At 41.0% G+C, this 21,111-nt stretch overlaps 3 protein-coding genes across 4 annotated transcripts in view; 2 read left to right on the forward strand and 1 right to left on the reverse strand.

Annotated features, from left to right (window-relative positions):
- artnb (artemin b) overlaps positions 1-4,392 on the forward strand; it is a 22,858-nt gene extending 18,466 nt beyond the window's left edge. For both annotated transcript variants that reach the window (XM_088429827.1, XM_088429826.1), the window contains 3 exons: positions 1,679-1,740; positions 1,992-2,211; positions 2,698-4,392. In XM_088429827.1, the coding sequence (XP_088285953.1) occupies positions 1,679-1,740; positions 1,992-2,211; positions 2,698-3,185 (770 nt within the window). In that variant the 3' untranslated portion in view covers positions 3,186-4,392. The remainder of the gene's footprint in view (positions 1-1,678; positions 1,741-1,991; positions 2,212-2,697) is intronic.
- Positions 4,393-4,820: 428 nt separating this feature from the next.
- pif1 (PIF1 5'-to-3' DNA helicase homolog (S. cerevisiae)) overlaps positions 4,821-21,111 on the forward strand; it is a 28,283-nt gene continuing 11,992 nt past the window's right edge. Inside the window, exon 1 of the mRNA XM_088429895.1 lies at positions 4,821-5,011. The gene's annotated coding sequence lies outside the window, so the exon portion shown is untranslated. The remainder of the gene's footprint in view (positions 5,012-21,111) is intronic.
- ptger4c (prostaglandin E receptor 4 (subtype EP4) c) lies at positions 5,619-9,529 on the reverse strand. The gene is made up of 2 exons (XM_088429198.1): positions 8,593-9,529; positions 5,619-7,758 (listed from the first exon to the last, which is right to left on the reverse strand). Exons 1-2 carry the CDS (start codon positions 9,427-9,429, stop codon positions 7,189-7,191), a joined length of 1,407 nt encoding a protein of 468 aa, XP_088285324.1. The 5' UTR covers positions 9,430-9,529; the 3' UTR covers positions 5,619-7,188.

Below are 21,111 nucleotides of genomic sequence, written 5' to 3' on the forward strand. Positions count from 1 at the left end.
GTTTCTGCAAATATGGTGGGAACACAGACAGTTCTGGGGACTGTTTCGAACTCTCCCATGAACACCGTCCCAACTATCCCATAAAGAGCCATTTGGGGACATGACTCAGGTGTATTTGGGTTCATTTTGAAAACAAATCAGGCCGAATTTCAGGCCGAAAGTTGATGGCACTTTTATTGCATCAAAACGGGGCAAATTGGACCCGAGTTGTAGGTAAGGGTCAAAAGCTGACAGCGGTGCGAGGAGGGACGGTTCTGCGAGGTCAGACCTTCATCTGCGAGTGGAGTCCGGTTCCGAGTTGCTAATGGCACAGCTGGGAGTGCTTTGCTTCTTTAGGACCCACAGTGCTTGGAGTCAAAGGAGGGATTGATATATATATATATATATATATATATATATATATATATATATATATATATATATATATATATATATATATATATATATATATATATATATATATATATATATATATATATATATATATATATATATATATATATATATATATATATACAATATACACAGCATATGTCTAAATGTGTATGTATATATGTAGGTATACATAAATACGTGTTTTTTTGTTTTGTTTTTTTAATGAAACCATGCCGTTTTGTTTTCCATGAGCAGAAACTGTAGTACAAAGGTTAAAAATGGTCTCTTTTTGGGCAAAACACACAGTGTGTCAGAGTTGGTGAGCAGCCGCTAACTCTCCCCGCAGGCCCGAGCAATACCCACCCGTGCTTCCTATTATCCGCAATGCAAGTTTTCTTAAAGGGCCAGGCTCGTTTTTTCCTCATTCTTTTTTATTTCGTCATGCATCCGCTCACACGCCCTCATCTCCCCCACATGTACATCGCCGCACAGATCTCTCGAGCAGCAGTTTAGTTTTCAGCAAAAGTGCCTTCATTTGCAACCGAACAAGGCCGAGTACTAACAGGCTGTTAGTCCGCAGTACATCGGGTAGGGTAGACTCCCATTTGAAAAAAGGAAAAATGTTTGAAAATTGAACTTAGCTCACATCGATTGGACTAAAAAGCCTTGTGAATGAGTTGTCAACCTCTGACCTTGACCTTGACACCCAATGGTGTCACGCACAAGACAAATGAGCCAGCTGGACCTTTCCTGACACCTGATGCGCTGACCTCCTCAGACATTTTTTTTCTCTTGGCAACAAAGGAACCCGATGACCTCACGTCAGGGGCTTGATCCTCGGCGCCGCACGTACTATATATAAACATCTGCATCCGTGACACCTCTTATCAGCCGTCCTGCATGTGTGGGGCTTTTGGGCCGGGACCTCCACGAAGCCATCTGGGCTCTGGAAGAACCGGCCAAGAATGCTTTTGACAAGTATATCGCACATGTCGGCCTTTTGTTGCCCGCAAATTTTTGAAGCGACAAGCCGACACTAGCCGCAAGCAAACACTGCTCCTTTAAGGACCAACAAAGACGCTGTCCTCCGCCGTGGAGGACGTGATTTATTTGACACGTCCCCTTTTGCAAGATGTTTATTTTTTCTTTCTTACAGTATCTGAAGCATTGTGCGAACGCAAAAACATCATGTTGCCCGCATGTTGTGCTTTTAGTTTATGTTAGCGTTTCAAAGAAGGAGGAAAGTTGACAGTGAAGCCTTGTTCTCACATTCCTCCCTCCCGCTTGTTCTTATTGCATCCAGGTGGGACACGATGGCGGAATCGGAGGAAGGAAGGACCGCAGACGGCTGTGATGTTGGCGCAGGTTAGTCGAATAGAAACACCGTTGCAGAAGTCACTTTTTCAAAGCTTTTATTTAGCCGAATTCAGAGCTTGAAAAAATGGAGTAATTGTGACTACAATGAGTGTAATAGAGATGACAATTGAGACACATTCTATTCTTTGATTTCAAAACGTGTTATGTATGGGCGAGTACTGATATCAAAATAAAGAGACACATATGCGCATTATTATGAGCAATCACAGAGCTCCTCTCAATTCTTCTGTCTCTTATAGGTGGTGCTGTGGGTGCTCCTGTTTCTGTTGCCTGTGGTGGACGGAGCCCGCGTAAAAGCCGACGTCAGTGCTACTGCTGCAGGAGTGGACTTGGCTCCCATGGCGGACCTTCTGGGAGGTCATGAGGAGCGCCAACTTCCTGTCCTGCCAGAGGTGGTGGTGGAGGACGAAGAGCAGGAAGATGATAACCACCCATACGCTCCTTGGCATCCTCTCTATGGTATGTATGTTTTTTTTTCCTCAGTTTTTTTTATTTATTGTTTTTTTTAACACGAGTTTGGTTGCAAAGTTAGCAACGTTCACCTGCCAAAGGAAGTGTAAAATTTTTCAAATACTATATATATTTATGCTAAATTGCCTGTGATTAATCATGATTATTCATCAACTATTTTCTTTTCTTTTATGATGCTTTTAACCAATATTGACTTGAGTACACATATTTGTTTTTCTTCCATTTTTTGTAATTTTCTAATGAGCCATCAAGCAACTTTTTAACTTAAACTTGCGGAAACGTCCATTTTGGTTTGTCTTTGTGCCTTTGACTCTCTAATTTTGGTCAGTCATTAGTTTTTATTGACTTTTTGCCACTGTTTTTAGTACAAGCAGTGCACATCAGCTAGCGATGATGTATAGACCTGGAATTCAATTTATGAATTGCGTATTTAGTTTATGCTGTATTTTTTTTTTTTTTTTGTGGCCATATCAGGCCCTTCTGTGGCAGAGGAAGTAGACGACCATCCGAGCGCTCGATGGGCCGGCCGCACGCCGCGTTCCTCGGAGGCTCAAGCCGACGGCTCGGCCAAGAAAAAGAAGAAGAGGAAGAAGAAGGGGGAGGAGGACGGCGGCGGCGTTGGCCGGAGAGGCAAGGCCAAGCGTCCCAAGCAGAGCAGCAGGGACTGCCGCGTGGAGAAGCGCGAGATGAAAGTTCGCGACCTGGGCCTGGGCTTCGACTCGGACGAGATCGTCCTCTTCAAGTTCTGCGTGGGCTCCTGCCAGTCTTCCAGGACCAATTACGACCTGGCACTCAAGGCCCTGCTGCACAACGGCTCGCTCCCGCGCCGCACCGCCCGCAAGCTCAGCGGCCACCCGTGCTGCCGACCCGAGCGCTACGAGCCCGTGTCCTTCATGGACGCCCAGACCACCTGGAGGACCATCCAGTCCTTATCTGCCGCCAGCTGCGTTTGTATGGGCTGAAGGATGGAGACCGCCGCTACCGTTTGGATCCCGCCCATGACTAGTCCAGTTTCCCAACCTTCATTGCGCCAAACCACTTCTTTTATGTCCTCCTGAGAGCCAGCCTGTTTTTTTCGCATCCGCTGTAGTGGACATCCCTCTCCATTAGAGATACCTCACTAAGTCCTGGTGTCCTCGGTAGAGAAAAACTTGGCTTTCCAATCATAAAATTTATTTTTTTGTCTTGTTAGCTGTCTTTCAGAAGGCTAGAAAGTAGATACACAACTTCATTGAAGCCTCTGAGTAGTATTTCATCCTTTTGCATGTCATCATGTCATTCGCATGGATGAAAAGAGATATACAGTGCCAGTCAAAACTTTGGAAACACCACTCTGCTATGACTTCACTTCACTTGATAGCCAATGAGTTTTATTCAGCAATTCAGGAAGGGTTGAATGAACGGGAAAGTGAATAGGGGTGTTTCCAAACTTTTGACTGCGGCTGTATCATTTCCCACTAATGAAAAAATCAGAAGGAAATGTGCCCAATTTCCCACGCCACTCCTGATGATCTCTCACTGCGCGCCATTTGGGAATGACTGCGACTAGGGGGCAAAGGTCACCGTATTGTTAGGAGCCAAGACTTTTGCTTTCTCCACATTTGAGGCCGACTTATGAAAAATGGACAACGTGAACGTGACTGCTTTGAATTTGGACTCTGGCGGCAGCACGGACTCCGGCCCAGCGTTTCCTCGGAAAAGACGCAAAGAGACGGAGGGGAAATGTTGAATATTTACTACTCCCAGAGATGCCAGCTCTTCCCAGAAGTTCAATAACAAGTAAATGGGTTCAATGTTCAAGTGAGCTCAGCCAAATGGATGCCATGCATCTTCACGTATTACTGTATAAAAGTAAAATATATTTATTTCTGATAAATTATTTATTTATTATAGCTTTGTATGAGAGCTGTTTTATTCCACTCTGTATCGTAGATGTATATCTATTTATTGCCCAAAAGTCAGATTTCATATAATTCCTGCCCCCCACTTTCACAATGTACATAATTCATAAAGGTGCTGAATCCCCTTTCAGAGTAGTCCAACTCCTCAGAAAAAGTTAGATCTTGTAGCTGATGCAAGGGCTCGCTTGTGGATTTGTTTTAGTGAAAACACCTTGATAAAAAAAAAAAAAATCACAAACTGACGTTCAGTGGAATGACATTGTGTGCATAATAAATATCCTTACTTAAAAGTTCATCGCGCATTCCAGCCTGATGATTGATTGAACACAACATTGAGTCACCGACTTTAACAACTGGAATTATTACATACACTTGAGAATCTTAACATATTGTACGTACGCACAGAGAACACGGCACGCCTCAGTCAGGAGAACCACAGCTCACTAGTATTAAGCGCTTTTGCAATTTATATTCGAATATTTTTTTCCATGAAATCCCAACCCCCACCACCGCTGTAGCCGGCCCTCGATGGATTTGAAGAAAATGAAAACGATTTCTTGTTACTGCGCCGTTGCAAGCTGTAGTCCCAGTATTGGCCGCAAGAGGGCAGGCATCGCTCACCAGCAAATGTTAAACCTCAAGGCTGGACTAGTGAGGAAGATCGTACCATGGATTGGCTGCCATATCGTCGCTCAAACTACAAAAATAAACAAGTGTTTTATTGTTTTATCTCCCCCAAGAGCTACTTTAAAAGCACATGTATATTTAGTCATTTTTGTCCTCTTAAATACGCCTCTATTCATAGTGTTAGAAGTGCCTTAATTGGAATGTTATGATTGACAACTTCCGGATACGAGGCATTCAAAACCAACTTGACTTTTAAACAGGTAAGTGTACCAATTTATTTATATGGAGGATTTGAAGGACTTGCAGACTTGCAGAATAAAAATGATGGTTGTCTCACAAAATCTCCGAGAGATTCCTGGCTAGAAAAAAATGTCAGCTAACTCCTTCACAATGAACAGGGAACTGAAATTTTATTCAGGAAGTGGAATGGTAATAGAATGTTGGTAAGGGACTGTGGTAGAATGTAAAGTGGTTTTCCACATTTTCACATTATGTATGCTACATTCCTGTAAGCCAACAAGGATCATTTTTAGATATACTGTTTTATCAGTCTATCAGCCGAAAACACAATTTTCTTCTGTGGTAATTGCTAGGGCAAAAGTGGGAGAGATTGAGGCAAAGTGGATGCTGTAAATTTGTTGTTAAAATATTAGGTTTCAGACAACTATATTAATGAATATAGTTGCATAGATTGTTGAATTTAAAGGTCAGCTTTTAAAAAAAACACGTTTTTAAATTTATCAAATATTACTTTGACAAACCACCTACAGAAGCATTGATCATTTTTTTGTTGTCCCTCGCGTTATTGGCATGAATTGACGAATGAACTGGAATACAACTCAAATTACTGATACGGATTGTGCTCAGCTTCACTTTAATGAAGTAGGAATTATAGTACTGCAAGAGTACTATGACAATTTGCACCAGTTTGACATTCATAGCGTCTTAAGCAAACTTTTTGACAACGTGTGCAACAGCAGAACTGTCTTATTTTGTATTTTACTGCCACCTGCTGGCTGAATGGCAGCATCGCAACTGGCTGGCCTTTCTGTTGTTTACCTTTACACATATTCAACACACAATTCTTTTTTTTTGTTTGTTTTGTTTACAATTAATCAAACCACTGCGAGTTTGATTTTAAAAAAACTTTGACAAATTGTTTACATTCAGTGGTTCCCTGCTTGCGTCACTTTCGATGGCACAAAGAAGGTTAGCAGCATGTCATTTCAAAAGTACATCTCGACACCATCATGCATTGTGTTCATACACAAACGACTCACATGTCAAATACAGTACGCACGTAAAGCAAAGTTTGTACCCATTGGGTATAAAAATGATTGTATACATTTCCTTGCTTGGAAATTGGCACAGAAGTAAGTAAATGTCTCCCCCTTTTTTTTACGACAAATAATCTATATTTATTCATCTTTCCATGTCAGTGGCAGTGACGCTAACTGTGAAAGGCAGAACAATTAAACGCTTCTCCACTAGATGGCAGTAGACACCAAAGTTACCTGCGCATTCGCTTGTTGGCATTTATTCAAAATGATATCAAATTTGTGAATAAATTGGGATGATTTCATTGTATTTTTGCATGGAGCATGACTTTTTCTCTAGAAAATGTTCTTCACTGGACATATTTTGAAGAATAAAAATGCAATATTTGCATGAAATCCTTTATCTGCCATTTCGCAGAAGAATGTTTAACATTCACTGCCAATGACGGTTGTAGAGGCAAAAAATGGATTTTCACAAGGATGGCAGTGAATGACTTATAGTATATATCATGTATTCTAACAGCATTTTTGTTATTACAACTGTTTGGGATTGCAAAGCTGCTCCGAGTGTGGCTCATACTATGTAGGGTTGTTCGATACCACTTTTGTTCCGTCCGATACCAGTATGACTGCTTAAGTCTTGAGTGATACCGATACCGCGAGTGCATTTGATATACAAACTTTCCCCAAAAAACGGACAGTAATTTGAAAGAATGAACCTCAGTTTATATGCTAATATATTGTATGTAGGGATCTTCGATACCATTTTTTTTGCAGACCAATCCCAGTACAAGTACTCAAGTCTTGATAGTCCCTGATACAATACGAAATACCCATACCAGTCATACTTTTAATATGCTGAGTTTCCACCATAAAACAGACATCTTAAAAAGTAGCGATATATTTTAAGATATTTTTCTTCATATTTCATGAACTTTATGGCAGTTTTCGCTTGTTTCTCGTTCCCCAAACTGTTCAAAAGTGAGGAGACTGGTATCAGCTGCCAGCGCAAGTACTAATACCTTGAAATAAGCTTAGGTTATCGCCCATGCCAACTAGTATCGGCTTCCATTGCGAGTACCGATACCTGGTATCTGTACTATCACACATCAGGGTCTAAAATATGCACGCTGGCCCAGTAAAAGTTGTGAAAACGTGCACTAGAGGCATTTGACAGACTGGCAGGAGCTCGGGGTGCTAAACGTGCAAGTGACCACCTCGCCGGTTTTGACCGGCGTGCTCGGGGCAGGTCCCGGCGAGGCCTTTGTCGAATTCCCCCGCTCAGCGTCCGCTTCGGGCTCACCTCCGGGCGCGGCGCCGGCTTCCACGCTGAAAGGGTGGAAGTTGACCCGAGCAGTGTCGTAGTCCCACGCGTGCCTCATGGCGAAGTGGGCGAAGGACGGCGTGTCCCCGACGGGCGCCGTACGCCCCTCGTCTTTCCGACGTATGGACGCGTAGCTGGTGTCGTTGGTGTTGAATGACGGAGGGGAGTCCCGACCTCCGACCCAGCCCGCCTGGTCTCCGTTGGCCTCTTTGACGCGGGTCAGGGCCCGCTTTAGCTTCCCGCAGCCCTTGAGGAGCAGGTTCTTGCGGCACAGGATGTAGACCCACGGGTCCAGAATGGGGTTGAAGGAGGCGAAGCGAATGGCCAAAAGGTCGCTGCGGTAGTCGGGTTTCCCTCCGGCCGAAATATAAGCTGGGCCGTAAAGCTGGTTCACGAAGATTCTCACCTGAGGCACGCAAAGTATGAGATCTTACCACTGACATCAAAACTCGGTATCATGAATGTTTGAGTACTCATACTCGTCTGAAAAAAGGGTATTGAACTTCTCTCATTTCAACACATTTTGAAAATGGCGGCATGTGCGGATCTGCGAGGGAGGGCTGCGCCGCTGTGACTGTGGTCACATCAAACCTTAATAATGGCCAATCGAAGCTGCTTTTCTGAGACGCTTTCTCTGCAATTTGCTCGTTTGCAAAATGATTTCGAGATGCCCCTCCTCCGCCACCTTCAATCATTTATGAATTGATATCTGTAATTTAGGGAAAAGGCTTTGTTTTGTTTGAAGTGTAATTGCAATAAAATAAGAATTGGCTTTTTAAAAAATTATTTCAGCAACTTTTATGCACCTGGTTATTATTTTCAGTTTTGTACTAACCTGTAACCTGTATAAAAGCTGTAAAAAGTTGTTGAAAGTTGATTTATATTGTTATCATTTTTCTTTTGTTAATGTTACATTGGACAGTCTTAGGTGTCCCTCTAATTTAGACGAAATACTTTGCAGGATGTGGAGTGTGTGAAAGGTTTTCCCTTTTCCAGAGGGGCTTTGTAAAATAGAAAGCCGAATGTTTGATGCAATGCCGCTCATCAATACTTTTATTAATCGACTTTTTGGTGAGCATCCAGGATGCTGCAGGGAATGAAGCTACGGGACATTTAAATAGGTAGTCTCGAAAAGAAGACACTTTTCAAATAATCGAACCTTCGAGCTGCCCTGAAGCATGGCAAAATAGAGTTGAGAAGCGCCGCCGCACGAGAACATCCCCACCCGCAGTGTTCTTACCACGAGAGGGACGGAGCAGACGAGGAAAACGACCGTCATGAAAACGAGCAGCCAGAACATCTGGATCTCGGCCGCCGACGAGGCGGAACGCAGGCGGGGGAAGCGTCTCCCGGAGCCTCCGCCGCCGCCGCCGCCTCCGCCGCCCCGTTCGCACGCCTCGACCCGGGCGATGCCCGTCCGCCGGTTCATGGCCACCAGCGTCCGGCACACGGCCAGGTTGCACAGCACGGTGACGGCGATGAGCAGGAGCATGACGCCGCCGTAGAGCAAGGAGTAGCACGCGCCCAGCGGGTCGGCCGCCCTCCAGTCCAGGAAGCACCAGGTCCCCGGGAAGTGTCGCACGTGGCGGCCGAAGCCGAAGCTGGGCATGACGCACAGCACCACGTTGGCCAGGTAGAGCGCCAGCAGGGCCGAGCGCGCCACGCCTCTGTCCACGTGACGCGAGTAGAAGTAGGCGCGGTTGATGGCCAGGTAGCGCTCCACGGCCATGGCGCACAGGATGGACATGCCGGCCGAGCCGAAGAAGAGCATGGACGACGAGAAGAAGTGGCACAGGGGCGCGCCGCCGGGCCAGCGGCTGGCCGCGTAGGTGGCGATCACCACCGGGCTGGTGAAGCACGTGCCCAGCAGGTCGGTGACGGCCATGCCGCACACCAGCGTGTAGAAAGTGCTCTCCTTCTGCTCCTTCTTGGACACGCGCAGAACCACCACGGCGATCACGTTGCCCAGCACGCCCACGGCGAACATGCTGGCCGAGGTGACCAGCGAGCGGGACTCCAGCCTCAACGCCGGGAAGGCGCTCTGGTTCCCGGCCGAGGAGCCGCCGGTCTCGTTCATGCTCCTCTGGCGAACCCGCGCGCTCAGCGCTTTATGCTCGTCATATCAAAAAAAAAACCACACACTCGGAGAGCGCATCGGGTGCCTCTTGCTGCCAATTGGACTGTTTTGCCCCCGCATGGATGTGCGCACCCTCGGTGCGGGTATTTAAGGCCAGCGCTGATGTCAAGAGTGTGACGTGCATGCGGGCTCCCCGTGGATCTCGTTACGACAAGCAGTCAAATCATTCAGTGCAAAGCAGTTAGCACCAGGTCACAAGGGGGAAAAGTGGGGACCTGCCTGCTATTTCGTTCGCACTCACTCATCATCATTTATATTCATCATTTACAGTCGTCCACAAGTGATGAAAGCATAAAACGTGTCTTGAACACAATTAAAAAAAGACTCAGTGCTGCATGCACAATGTCTCTTTTTTTCTTCTTGGTCTGAAACCCGAATGTGTTCAGCTTTATTCATAAAAAAAAATTGCCCAACAAGATAAATGAATAATTCTTGAAGTAATATTCCCGTTTTTAATGACTTAAACATGATGCTAACTTCACATTAACAAAACTTTTTCCCGCCGGTTGTGTTGTGATTTTGCGTTGAGGCGTGAGTCCACCCTTGGGGGCAAATGAAAGCATTTCAGGGCTTACGTGACATTTCCCCAAACTTCTGCATGAGAAAATACTATAATTTAATGCTTTTAGGTGCAGTGACAGGCACAACACAATACGTTTTCTTCTGAGAGAAAAGGAATTGGAACAGTTTTGTTATAATGACTCCTTTGCCTTCATTTTGTTTCCAGTTTTATCCAGATGCACATTGTCTATTGTGATGCAATTTAATTATAGGGATACTTGGCTGTAAAATATCTCACAGGGTGTACATTGAAAAAAAAAAAGTTGAGACCCGTTTGTTTGTTTGTTTGTTTTCTTTTGACAATGTTTTTGTACACCGGGTTATTTTGTTGCTTTGTGGTCCATTCCAATCAGCTGAAAACAACAAAAAACAGAACAACTAAACTAACCCAAATACAGTTATCGATTTTCTCCAAATTTCCGATTTCGTGACCAGTCTTTGAATATTCTCCGTTTGAAATGATCGGTTTGCCATCAAGAGATGAAATCTATTAAAAAAAAAGGGGCGAATAATTGAACGTGCCTGCCTAAAAAAGCAGCATGACATTTTGCATTCACTCAAGCCTAACAATTGAAGTGATTGAAAAGAAAAGCTTGAAATTTGTGGCACAATAGACCTTTTCTTTTAAATGAAATATTTGTGTGTGTGTGTGTGTGTGTGTACTTGTTGTTTTGTGCTTTGATTTTACAGCATCTTGTCCATCAAGTTGAGCGTTATACCAATGCTTGTCAAACTTCCCACACTCACCTCAAAAATTGCATTTGAAATGTACTAGTTTATCAAAAAGCAAGACGTTTTTGTTTTGACTTGCAACACGAGGATGAATGCATTCAACGAGTGTCTTTAAAACCACGTCAACAAATGGGTCTTGTTTTGTGTCCCCCTCGAGGCCATGAAAGGCAAACGGTTGATTGGGCGTCTGTCTTATTTGGTCCCCCTCGTCAAAGTATCTGTTGCCATAGCGATTAACATTGGTGATGAATGAGCAGCCCGACTGTATTTGTTTGTCATTTATTGAACATCTGAGTGCGGCTTCCATTAACGTCATTTACTTCCTGTACTTTTCCTTTCAAGACTTTGACCCGCTCCAAATATTGACATTATTGTTAGGGTATATTTCTGCAAAAGGAATTGTATTTAAAATATATATATATTAATTAGACTCCCCTGTGTATGTGTGCATCTGTGTGTTTAAATTAAGATTTCATTTGTTTGTCATTTATTGAACCTCTGAGTGCACTTCCATTAAGGTTATTTACTTCCTGTACTTTTTGTTTCAAGACTTTGACCCGCTCCAAATATTGACATTATTGTTAGGGTATATTCCTGCAAAAGGAATTGTATTTAAAGTATATATTAATTAGACTCTCCTGTGTATGTGTGCATCTGTGTGTTTAGATTAAGATTTAATTTTGGTTCATACTTATCAAAAACGACAATCATTTGGAGTGGTTTTCACGTACGTATTTTGTTTGTCAGTGGAACTAATGCTCACATTTTTCTGTAATTCCCTGAAATGCCAGAAGATGGTGCCAAAGTTCTTGATGTTAGGAAAGCAGTCATTGATGTAAAGTGTAGTCATGAGACATACTGTCTTGTAATATTTCTGTGCTGCCTCTTTTGTCGGCCTCCAGGGGGCAGTGTGGCGCATGGATACAGATAACGTGGACATTTTATGAAAAGACAAAGAAGAACGTCTTAGCAAAGCAACAGAAGTCTTTTAACGATTGTTCAATGATTAAAATAGTTGTCGATTGATAGATTGATCGATTTGTTTTGAAATGACCACATCTCAAATGTTCATATCAACGCAAGATAGAAATAGAAGCGCGCGCACACACACACACACACACACACACACACACACACACACACACACACACACACACACACACCTGGGAGCTCCACCAGTGTGAAAATCTAAATCTAATCCGTGCAAATGGAAGAATTTGTCATATGAAGTAGAAAAAATAAATGTCTGGGGCCGGGACTCTCCGTCTCTGTCTTCCTAAGCGTCTTCCTCCACCGGCAGTCCGAGAGCATCCCTCCACGGAGCGTTTGTGAGTTTGCGTCTGCCTTTATCCGCTCTAATAACCTCCGGGCGTCATAAACAATATCTCACTATCTCACTCTGCACACATACACAGCCCAGGGACTCGTGTCCACCCTCAGCAGTCCTAATGAGGACTTCTCTCCTCGCTCTTACATCGTCAACGCTGTCTCATACCAACCTTAGGGATTGCCAATCAAATTTTGCTTCGCTATCGTCTTAGGGCGACTAATGGAGAAGAATCGCCCGGCGAGTTTAGGCTATCGTCTTTCCCGAGTTTCGGTTGCGCCCGTTCAACACGTTGCGCAGGCGTTCAAAATGAGAAGGACGTCGGGATTGTATGCGCTCATCCGATTACAATTAGCAAGCCGGCGTGGCACGTGAAGACTTTGGGATCAAATTGTCAATTGGTTTTTAGATTTCGCAGAGGGTTGACGTGCAGCTATTACTGTAGCGTAATTACTAGTCCCACATCCCTTGCAGAGTTTTATTAGAACGTAAAGCAAACACAGCCTCAGATATAATTAGCATATAACAAGCAAAGTGTAAAAGCTGCCAATCAAAGCTACTAGAGATGCTCGATACCACTTCTATCCAATCGATACTGTACAAGAACTCAAGTTATTGATACAATAACACAAGTACAGATATTACCGCAAAAAATCAGCCAAAAAGCAGTAACAGATCATTTTAAAGAAAGACTTCCAGTGTGACATTTTTTTTCTAAGGCAGTTTATTTCACTCATCTTTCAAGGCCGACAATATTGTGTGCTATGTCTGTGTAAACATGGCTGGTGTCATATGAAATGTAGGTAATATATGTCTGAAAAGGAAACACTGCCATCCAGTGGTCACAGTTATCACCACAGTGCTCAATTGGCTTAATATCAAATAAGTATTAGTCAAGGGTGTCAGCTACCCTCCATAACAAAAACATGTTCAACGAGAATTTTATTATTTATTCATTTTATTACTATTTTAAAAGACCTGAATTCTCGTCCATGGCACTGAAGGAGTTAAACATTTGTGTGGCTGGACTTGAACTGATTTTTTTTTGGTCACATTAACTTAAGACTTGCTCTAAACCTCAAAATTGCTTCATCAACTCATGACTTGTAAATGCAATGGTTATAAAAAGTCTACACACCCTGCACACTGATCTAAACCACGAAAGAAGTCACTTTGGAGCTGAAATTTCACCCGGTGTAGGGTTGCCACTTACCCTCTCGATTAGGTTTTCCGTCCACCACCCTGCCCCATGTCGCTGGCGGGAACCTCCCACGCACGCTCGCCCCCATCACGTTTCAGCATTCGCCTCGCGTGCGTTTGTGTGTGTGTCCTGTCTTGCGTTTATCCCTTCGCTCCTTCTTGCGTAAAATAACTTTTGATTGATGAAATATGATGTGCCTTTGCCACCTACTCCTCATGAAGCGCAATCCCATATACGTCCCACTCCTTTGAAAATGTTATTAATCTCGCTGGAATCCGGCACATAATTTCATTTCTACCGTCTTCAACATATTTGGATGGCATGTAACTAATCCTCCAAGAGACTCAAGTGGGCAACATAGCGGACTAATAATATTTGGAGATTCTACCTAGAGAAAGACGAGATGGCGAGATTACCTCTTAGTGTCATATTAATAAAACATATGGGGGAGAAGTTGCGGCAGGCTGCCTTTAATACAACAAGGACGCTCGTGAATGTGCCTTTAGAAATTTACACTAAATACTATCTACAAGTGTTTTATATTACACTCAATTTACCAATATACCAAAAAAAAAAAGAAAAGTCATTGTAATTTAATTTACAGTGTTCCCTCGCTATAACGCGATCCGCCCTTTGCAGTTTCGCTGTCTCATAGATTTTTTTTCTCCATCAAGGTTTAACTTTCTAGTGTGTAATTTAGTGATTGACATCTGACAAATTTAATGCCTGTAAACTGTGTGGCAAGGGGTTTTACCGCTTTGAAAACATATAATAAATTAAAAAAAAGGAAAGAATTGACTAATAATCAAAATAATGTAAATGGAAGAAAAACATACAGTATAGTGAAAACACAAATTATAAAACGCCTTTATGATCACACAAAAGCACTCATAATAAACTAAATCAAATAATAAAAAAGAAAAGACATATATATATATATATATATATATATATATATATATATATATATATATATATATATATATATATATATATATATATATATATTATAAAAACAGTTAAAATATACTGTAAATGAAAATAAAACGGAGTATAATAATTAATAAAACAAAAGTAACTTTTGATGAATGAAAAACCATTTAATAAAAAAACATACAAAAATATGTAATTAAAAAGTTTAACATTTATTAGCGGATTTCACAATTGCAGGTATTTTTGGGAACAACACACCTATGATAAATGAGGGAACACTAAAGTAGGGCTAATACTAGGCAAATAAGTTAATGGTTTATTTTTGTGAAAAGATCTCTATCGTAGTCCCAAAACAGGACACTTTATGTTGAATATTTTATTGTGGACAAATATTTATTTATAATTTTTTTTTTTGAGAACAGGTCTGACACTTTATTATTTTTTTGTGGAAAAATATTTATTAATAATTATTTTTTATCTTTTCTAAAGCAGATTTCTTCTCGGAGGTCACTTCTGGTTGATTTTTTTTTTTTGTGGACCAATTCAAATAATGTTTCAAAGGGTCTAAAGTTGAATAAATCAGACACTGTTGGCATGTTTTATTTATTTTTTTTTAACCCAAAAATGCTTTGCAATGATTAAAGGGTACTTTGGCTGAAAAGATATTTCATATGGGATACATCACTGGAAAAAACTTGAGAACCACTGTTGTAAAACATCTTGCAGCATTCTACAACTTTTGCAAAATCTCACTTTAGCTCATTTTCATATCTTCGATTTTTACAATAACCAATAAATCAAATGAATCGATTCATTTCCCGGCCCTACACGTGATGCATGTCGATCACGGCGATCTTCTGTGTTATTTTGCCATCGTTTATTTTGCCCCATTTAGTTTGTACATTACATGATGGAAACATCTAATATCCCGCAGCTGCATGGCACACAACTGTGAAAACGCAGCATTGAGAGTAATATTCCAAAACGAATGGCGCAATCTTTCTTTTTTCCCCCCCGAGGGGCACGTACAACCTTGTAAGTGGACAGCCTCAGACGGATCGCAAAACACGTTCACGTCTCTGAGCCCTTTGGAAAAAAAATTGGAGAAATTAGCTAAAAAACAGAAGCTTGCAGAAGATGAAAAGAGAGGGAAAAAAATGAGATGTGAGAGGAAGGAAGCGAGTAAATGAGGATGTCGGGGTAACGAGCTCGGCGGGCTGCGGGAGAAGAAGATGAAGATGATGACGTCGCTGTGCTAAGTGGGCTACGCGTCCACGTCAGAGTTTTACAGCGTCGCCCACGCTGATGCGTCTAATCCAATCAACTGGCTCAGAAGAGAAATTGTATTCGCTATGGTGGATGTGTTATGGCATTCGGCTGACCTGCACGAACCTCGCGTCGTAATATGATCTGTTTTTGCTTTTATGAGAAAAATCCATTCGATCTTGGACTTATTTCAAAAGTTTGTTCCAGGGGTGCTTACACTTTTCTTGATAAAAAAAATTCACTCTTCTGAATTTCGAAATTTTCACCCACCTCCCCTCTAGTTATTTACCCTTTTTTTAAATCAAAGGTAACAATTCATATTTACATGGTTCTGATATGGAACTCAAAACATCTCGCTTATTCCGAACATTTTGTAATAACCTTGGACCAGTCAGGATACAGCATTTTGTGTTAGCATTTTTGCTAAACGTCTTGGTTTAGATTTTTCGGCCATGATTGCTGTCCATCGCTGATGTATCTTAAAATTAAAACCAATTTTAGCGTTCTGTAATATTGCTAGACCAGCCAAGACACACCATTAAAAAATACCGTATTAAGATGTATGTGATTCTCCAATGGGGGTGCGCATGCCCCTGGGGGTACATGAAGGCTCTTTAGGTGGTACGTGACATTTTATAATCTCTAGAAGGTATCCACATATCTAGTTTAATGCTTTGTAATGCAGTTACAGGAACAGTAGATTTTTCTTTTCTATTTAAGAGCAAATTAATTGAAACATGAGGCAACCTATTGCAAAAATGTGTTATAATTACTTCTGCGCAAACGTAGTTGTTGCAAAGTTTAATAAATCAGACACATAATTACGCAACTCTCTTTTATTGTCATAGAAAGCTTGTGAGGGCATTAGTTACTTCCTAATTGGACTGCATCGTTAGGAATATTTTTTGCAAGTCTGCAGAGCCGTGAGCTGCCACGGCGCAACTAATTACCTGACGTCAATTGAAACAGGCAAAAAAACATGCTGCCTTGTCTGTGATTGTTTTTTTTGTGGCTAATTAAATATATATTGGCTTGTTATTCCAGCTGATGGAGCATTTTACGTGAAAATGTCACAGTGCTGCCTGACTTTTGTGTGCCAGCTCATGTTTAGGAAGACAACAAAGGGAAGCGAAACGAAAGCGTTCATTTATATGCTGCGTGTCTACTGAGTAATTGAACCGCCGAGTCACACATTTGATTCATTTTGGATGTTTTTACCTTCGTTGTCTCTTGGAAGTGAATTTAAAAATGATAAACACTTGAATTACTGTTGAATCATCCATCCATCCATTTTGTTGGGCCGCGTATGCTGACAAGGGTGGCAGGCTTGCTGGTGCCTATCCCAGCTGACTCGGGTTTGGCGGAAGACACCCTGAACTGGTTGCCAGCCAATTGCAGGGCACACATAAACCAACAACCATTCATGTACCCAATCACATTTAAGGACAATTTAATATGTCCAATACACCTGCCATGCATGCATTTGGAGTGTGGGAGGAAGCCCGGAGAGAAACCACAAGGAGAGCATGCAAACTCCACACATCAAGGCCAGAGCGAGGTGCATTTGAACTTGGGTCCCCGAACTGTGAGGCCGACGTGCTAACTACTGCATCACCGAGCCGCCCACTGATGAATCAATCGATCCTACCTCCATCTATTCTCATAGTGGGTATTCGGTATGTGAATTTCTTCTGTTTTTCTTGACAGACTCTAGACAAATATTTATATTATATATATATATATATATATATATATATATATATATATATATATATATATATATATATATATATATATATATATATATATATATATATATATATATATAGTGTTGCTAGCAAGATTCAAATGTTAGCCTCACTCTACTAAACAACTGGTTGTTTTTCCTCGGGCGCTGTGTTTTTTTGCAAGTCAAATTCACAAAATGGTGGCCAGACAGGGCTGATTCCCCCACAAATCATACTTCCACTAGTTTGTGCAAACATTTTTTTTAATAACATGACAAAAAGAGTGACTTTTTCAGGAAATTTTCTCCTTGGAGTACCTCAGTAAAATTGAGCAAATATGACATTTGAGCCGTGTTCATTGAGCTGACTCCATAATCAAGCACATCTTTAGAAGGTTAAAGCATATGAACATGACACGTCGCCACTTTTGAAAATGCGAAAATGGCATTTAGATTCTTCCCTACTTTGCTATCATCCTCTTGTCTCAGTGATGGACCATAGTGTGGTTAAAGTGGCTTGTCTTTTCACCGGTGTCTCAAGGCTTTTCCATCCTCCCACGCACAACAAAGCATTAATAACAGGCTGACTCACTGCCATTGTGTGTTCACAGGGTTCTCAGGTGTGTTCCAAAGCTTCTTCAACCTCCAACTAACAAATATGTACAGTAATGCAGTAATGGGATGGCGTTTGGGTTGAGGGTCTACCAAAGTCATTTTTCTCCAATTCAATGTATTTGTCAAAAGTTGCCGCGAGTTTGAGGCTTCCTTTTCTGTAAATGAGCCAGCTAAAGGTGACTCATGCAACCTTTCATTATGTTCTGGAAGTTACGAGCCGATATTTCTGCCGACATTGTAACATCTTCTGGGTGCTGTTTGGGACGAGCCCAATTTAGAAAGCTGAAAAGACAAGATGGACTTGTGCGCACAAAATGACACAAATGAGGTGGAGCACCAATGAATGAATGAATGAATATGCGAATCCTCGTGTGAGACTACAATCATGCAACGGCAATTTGCAAAGTGATCAGTAGGAACGGCAACTGTGTAGCATCAACGTGTGGAGTCATTTCCATCTATTGTGCCAGCCTATATGGAGCACTGCTTTCAATTTTCTGAAAAGATGAACGTGCACCTTATAATCCGGTTTGCTTCATACAGCGTATAAACTGCGAGTTTTCATTGTTGGGGGATGAAAAATTAAAATAACTTCATTGCCATGTAAATTCTTCCATTTTTACCTCAGTTATGAATGTATTTTATGCATTCAAATTTTTATAACACCCTGTATGAAAGTTTTATATGCTATATATGCTCCAGTTTTGAAGGATTTTACTGTATATGGGGTCAAGCCGGCTTTTTAAAAAATAAATAAATAAGTTAAAAACAAATTAAAAAGCCAGATTTTACAAAATAAATCCAGAAACTCTTTTTACATCAATAAAACAATATATTTGAAGGGTTTTGGTTGCAAAAATATTGATTAAAAAATATGTTTAGTATTTATTTGAATCCTAATTATATTCTTTTAAACTCTTGATTCATCTTGGCATTGACCGAAACAGTCTTTTAATGTAATTGAGAGGTATTTTTCCCCCATGCTTGAGATAGTACTAAAACAAAACGTCTGTTTATCAATTTAGGGAATGAATGGAGTTGTGAGAACGTTTATATTCTATTAATATAGTTTGACTGACTCATCTGATTGTTTTGTTGACATTCCCTTCAGCGCAGCTCCATCTAGTGGATGCATAATGCAACCTCAGCCACTACTGTAGCTACTATTCTATGCGCCTTGTAATGCAGTGCGCCTTATACATGGAAACAGTTGAACATGCCATTCAGTGAAGGTGCCTTATAATCCGGTGAACCTTATAGCGCAAAAAATTTGGAATAATATTTAGTAAAGTAAGGTTTGAAGTTAGCCTTCTGTTTTGCTGTCATTCGGAATATTAACAAGTGTTGTTGCTGCAATTGTCTTGACTTTTCCTAACGTGTAAACTAATAATAAGAGCAGGTATCCAGGGCAGAAAAAAAAATGCCTCGAGCGTTTTTTGGAACCGAGGTACTGTACACAGATTACTTGAAGACTCGTTTCAGCCCTATATGACGCAGATGCTTAGTGTGTGTATACAATATGTGTCTTATGTGAGTCATGCTCAGCCAACTGCAGTCCGTCACCTCTTTCCACTAAGCAAACCGAGGAAATGGACGTTTTTGGCTTGAGGGCAGCATGGGTTTATATGAAGGATCAATTGCATTTGAGAAGTGTCTTCTCCGCTATACAGGAAATAACTTTCGCTTGGAGACTGACTTTTTTTATGTCCTCAGGAAACGTGGTTGTATTCTCTGTAACGTCGTGGATTTTTGATACAATAGCTCAATATAACAGCAAGCAACTGTGCCATGTTAATCACTTGACGCAGTTCAGAATCAATATTCATTTAATGAAAAGACTTAAACATAAAAACATACATTAAGTCAATAAATCCCAAAATGTGTTTTTACATTTTTTTTATGAGTGCAGACATTCAGTCTCAGACAGTTATGTTCTCAATAGATTATCCTAGTATTTCACCAAAGGAGGGTCTAAAATCATTGGTAGCAAGTAAATTATTACTTTGGGTAATTTAGTACTTAAGTAATCAACTATTGAGATATTGAAGTACTAAGTAACAATATTTTATGTACAAAAGTACCGAAACAATCAAATAGGTTTGGTAAGGTTTTAAAGTAACTGGATATCTGGACTCTTAAAAAAAATGTGATTCAGGGTTAGTTTTTAATCATCCAACAGGTACACTTCCTTTTTACATTGAGAGCAAACTAAGTGGAACATGAATCAATATATTACCAATTAACTCCTTTGCAAAACATTGTTTGCCTTTTATTTTGATGTTTTATATGGACGCACACAGCACTGTGTTGGGCGCTGTTAGGGGTGCTCGGCCCAAAAATAATTTCATGGGAAAAATAAATAAAAAAGGTTGAGAGCCACTGCAGTAAAGAAACTGTCCATTGCTCATATATTTTAAGTGACATTAGCCAGCACTATTGATTCTGATGGCCCTGGGCATATTACATTGTCATGGCAACACATTGTGGCTTGAAATATGATAGACAAATAAATCTAAGATCCACATACTATACTGACTGGAAGGCACAGTGTAGCTAGGAAAAAAAACTAACAGAATGAAGAAAATAGTCTGGGAATATGTTGATGCAGATGTCCAAATTTAAATAGGAAATATAGAGGTAGTGCTTCTATACTCTCAGACGTTCAAGGTCAACAATGGCTTACAGTATGAGTCATATTTGCATTATGTTGAATCTTACTTATAGCATTATTCACTCTGACGCCAACATATACATCACGCTAATGATTAGAGTGGTTGGAATGAGAAATTTGCAAATATGCTTCCTTCTATGCCGTTGGAATATTAAAGACCATCCTACACGCTCAGCAATAATGAAAATGTGTTACTGCCGACTCTAATTGATGTTGTGCGCTCAAAGTAATAAAAAAGAAAGGAAAGTCCAAGCTTTCTACGCGTAAGCAGTCTTGCTACTAAACAAAGTTAGGCGTATTTTTCCATTGCCATCAAAAAATGCTTCGAGGGGATTTTTAGTGTGTGTTTATATGGAACACGGAGTACTAAAACTTGTGATTCAGAGGTAGAAATGTCACATGCTCTATTGGGTAACAGACTGTGCATATTGTTTTGTGTTTACTATAAATGCACAAGCTGTACTGATCGTACAAACGCAACCTTCATGTTGGACTCACCAGCTGATGGTTAAATTAAAAGTAGCATTGGAATAACTCGATTGACGCAGAACACATTCCGAATGTTTCAATAAAATGTAGAACAGAATAGT

This window comes from Hippichthys cyanospilos, chromosome 12, assembly GCF_059441005.1.
Source record: "Hippichthys cyanospilos isolate Australia breed blue-spotted pipefish chromosome 12, RoL_Hcya_1.0, whole genome shotgun sequence".
In the NCBI taxonomy this organism is placed as follows: domain Eukaryota; kingdom Metazoa; phylum Chordata; class Actinopteri; order Syngnathiformes; family Syngnathidae; genus Hippichthys; species Hippichthys cyanospilos.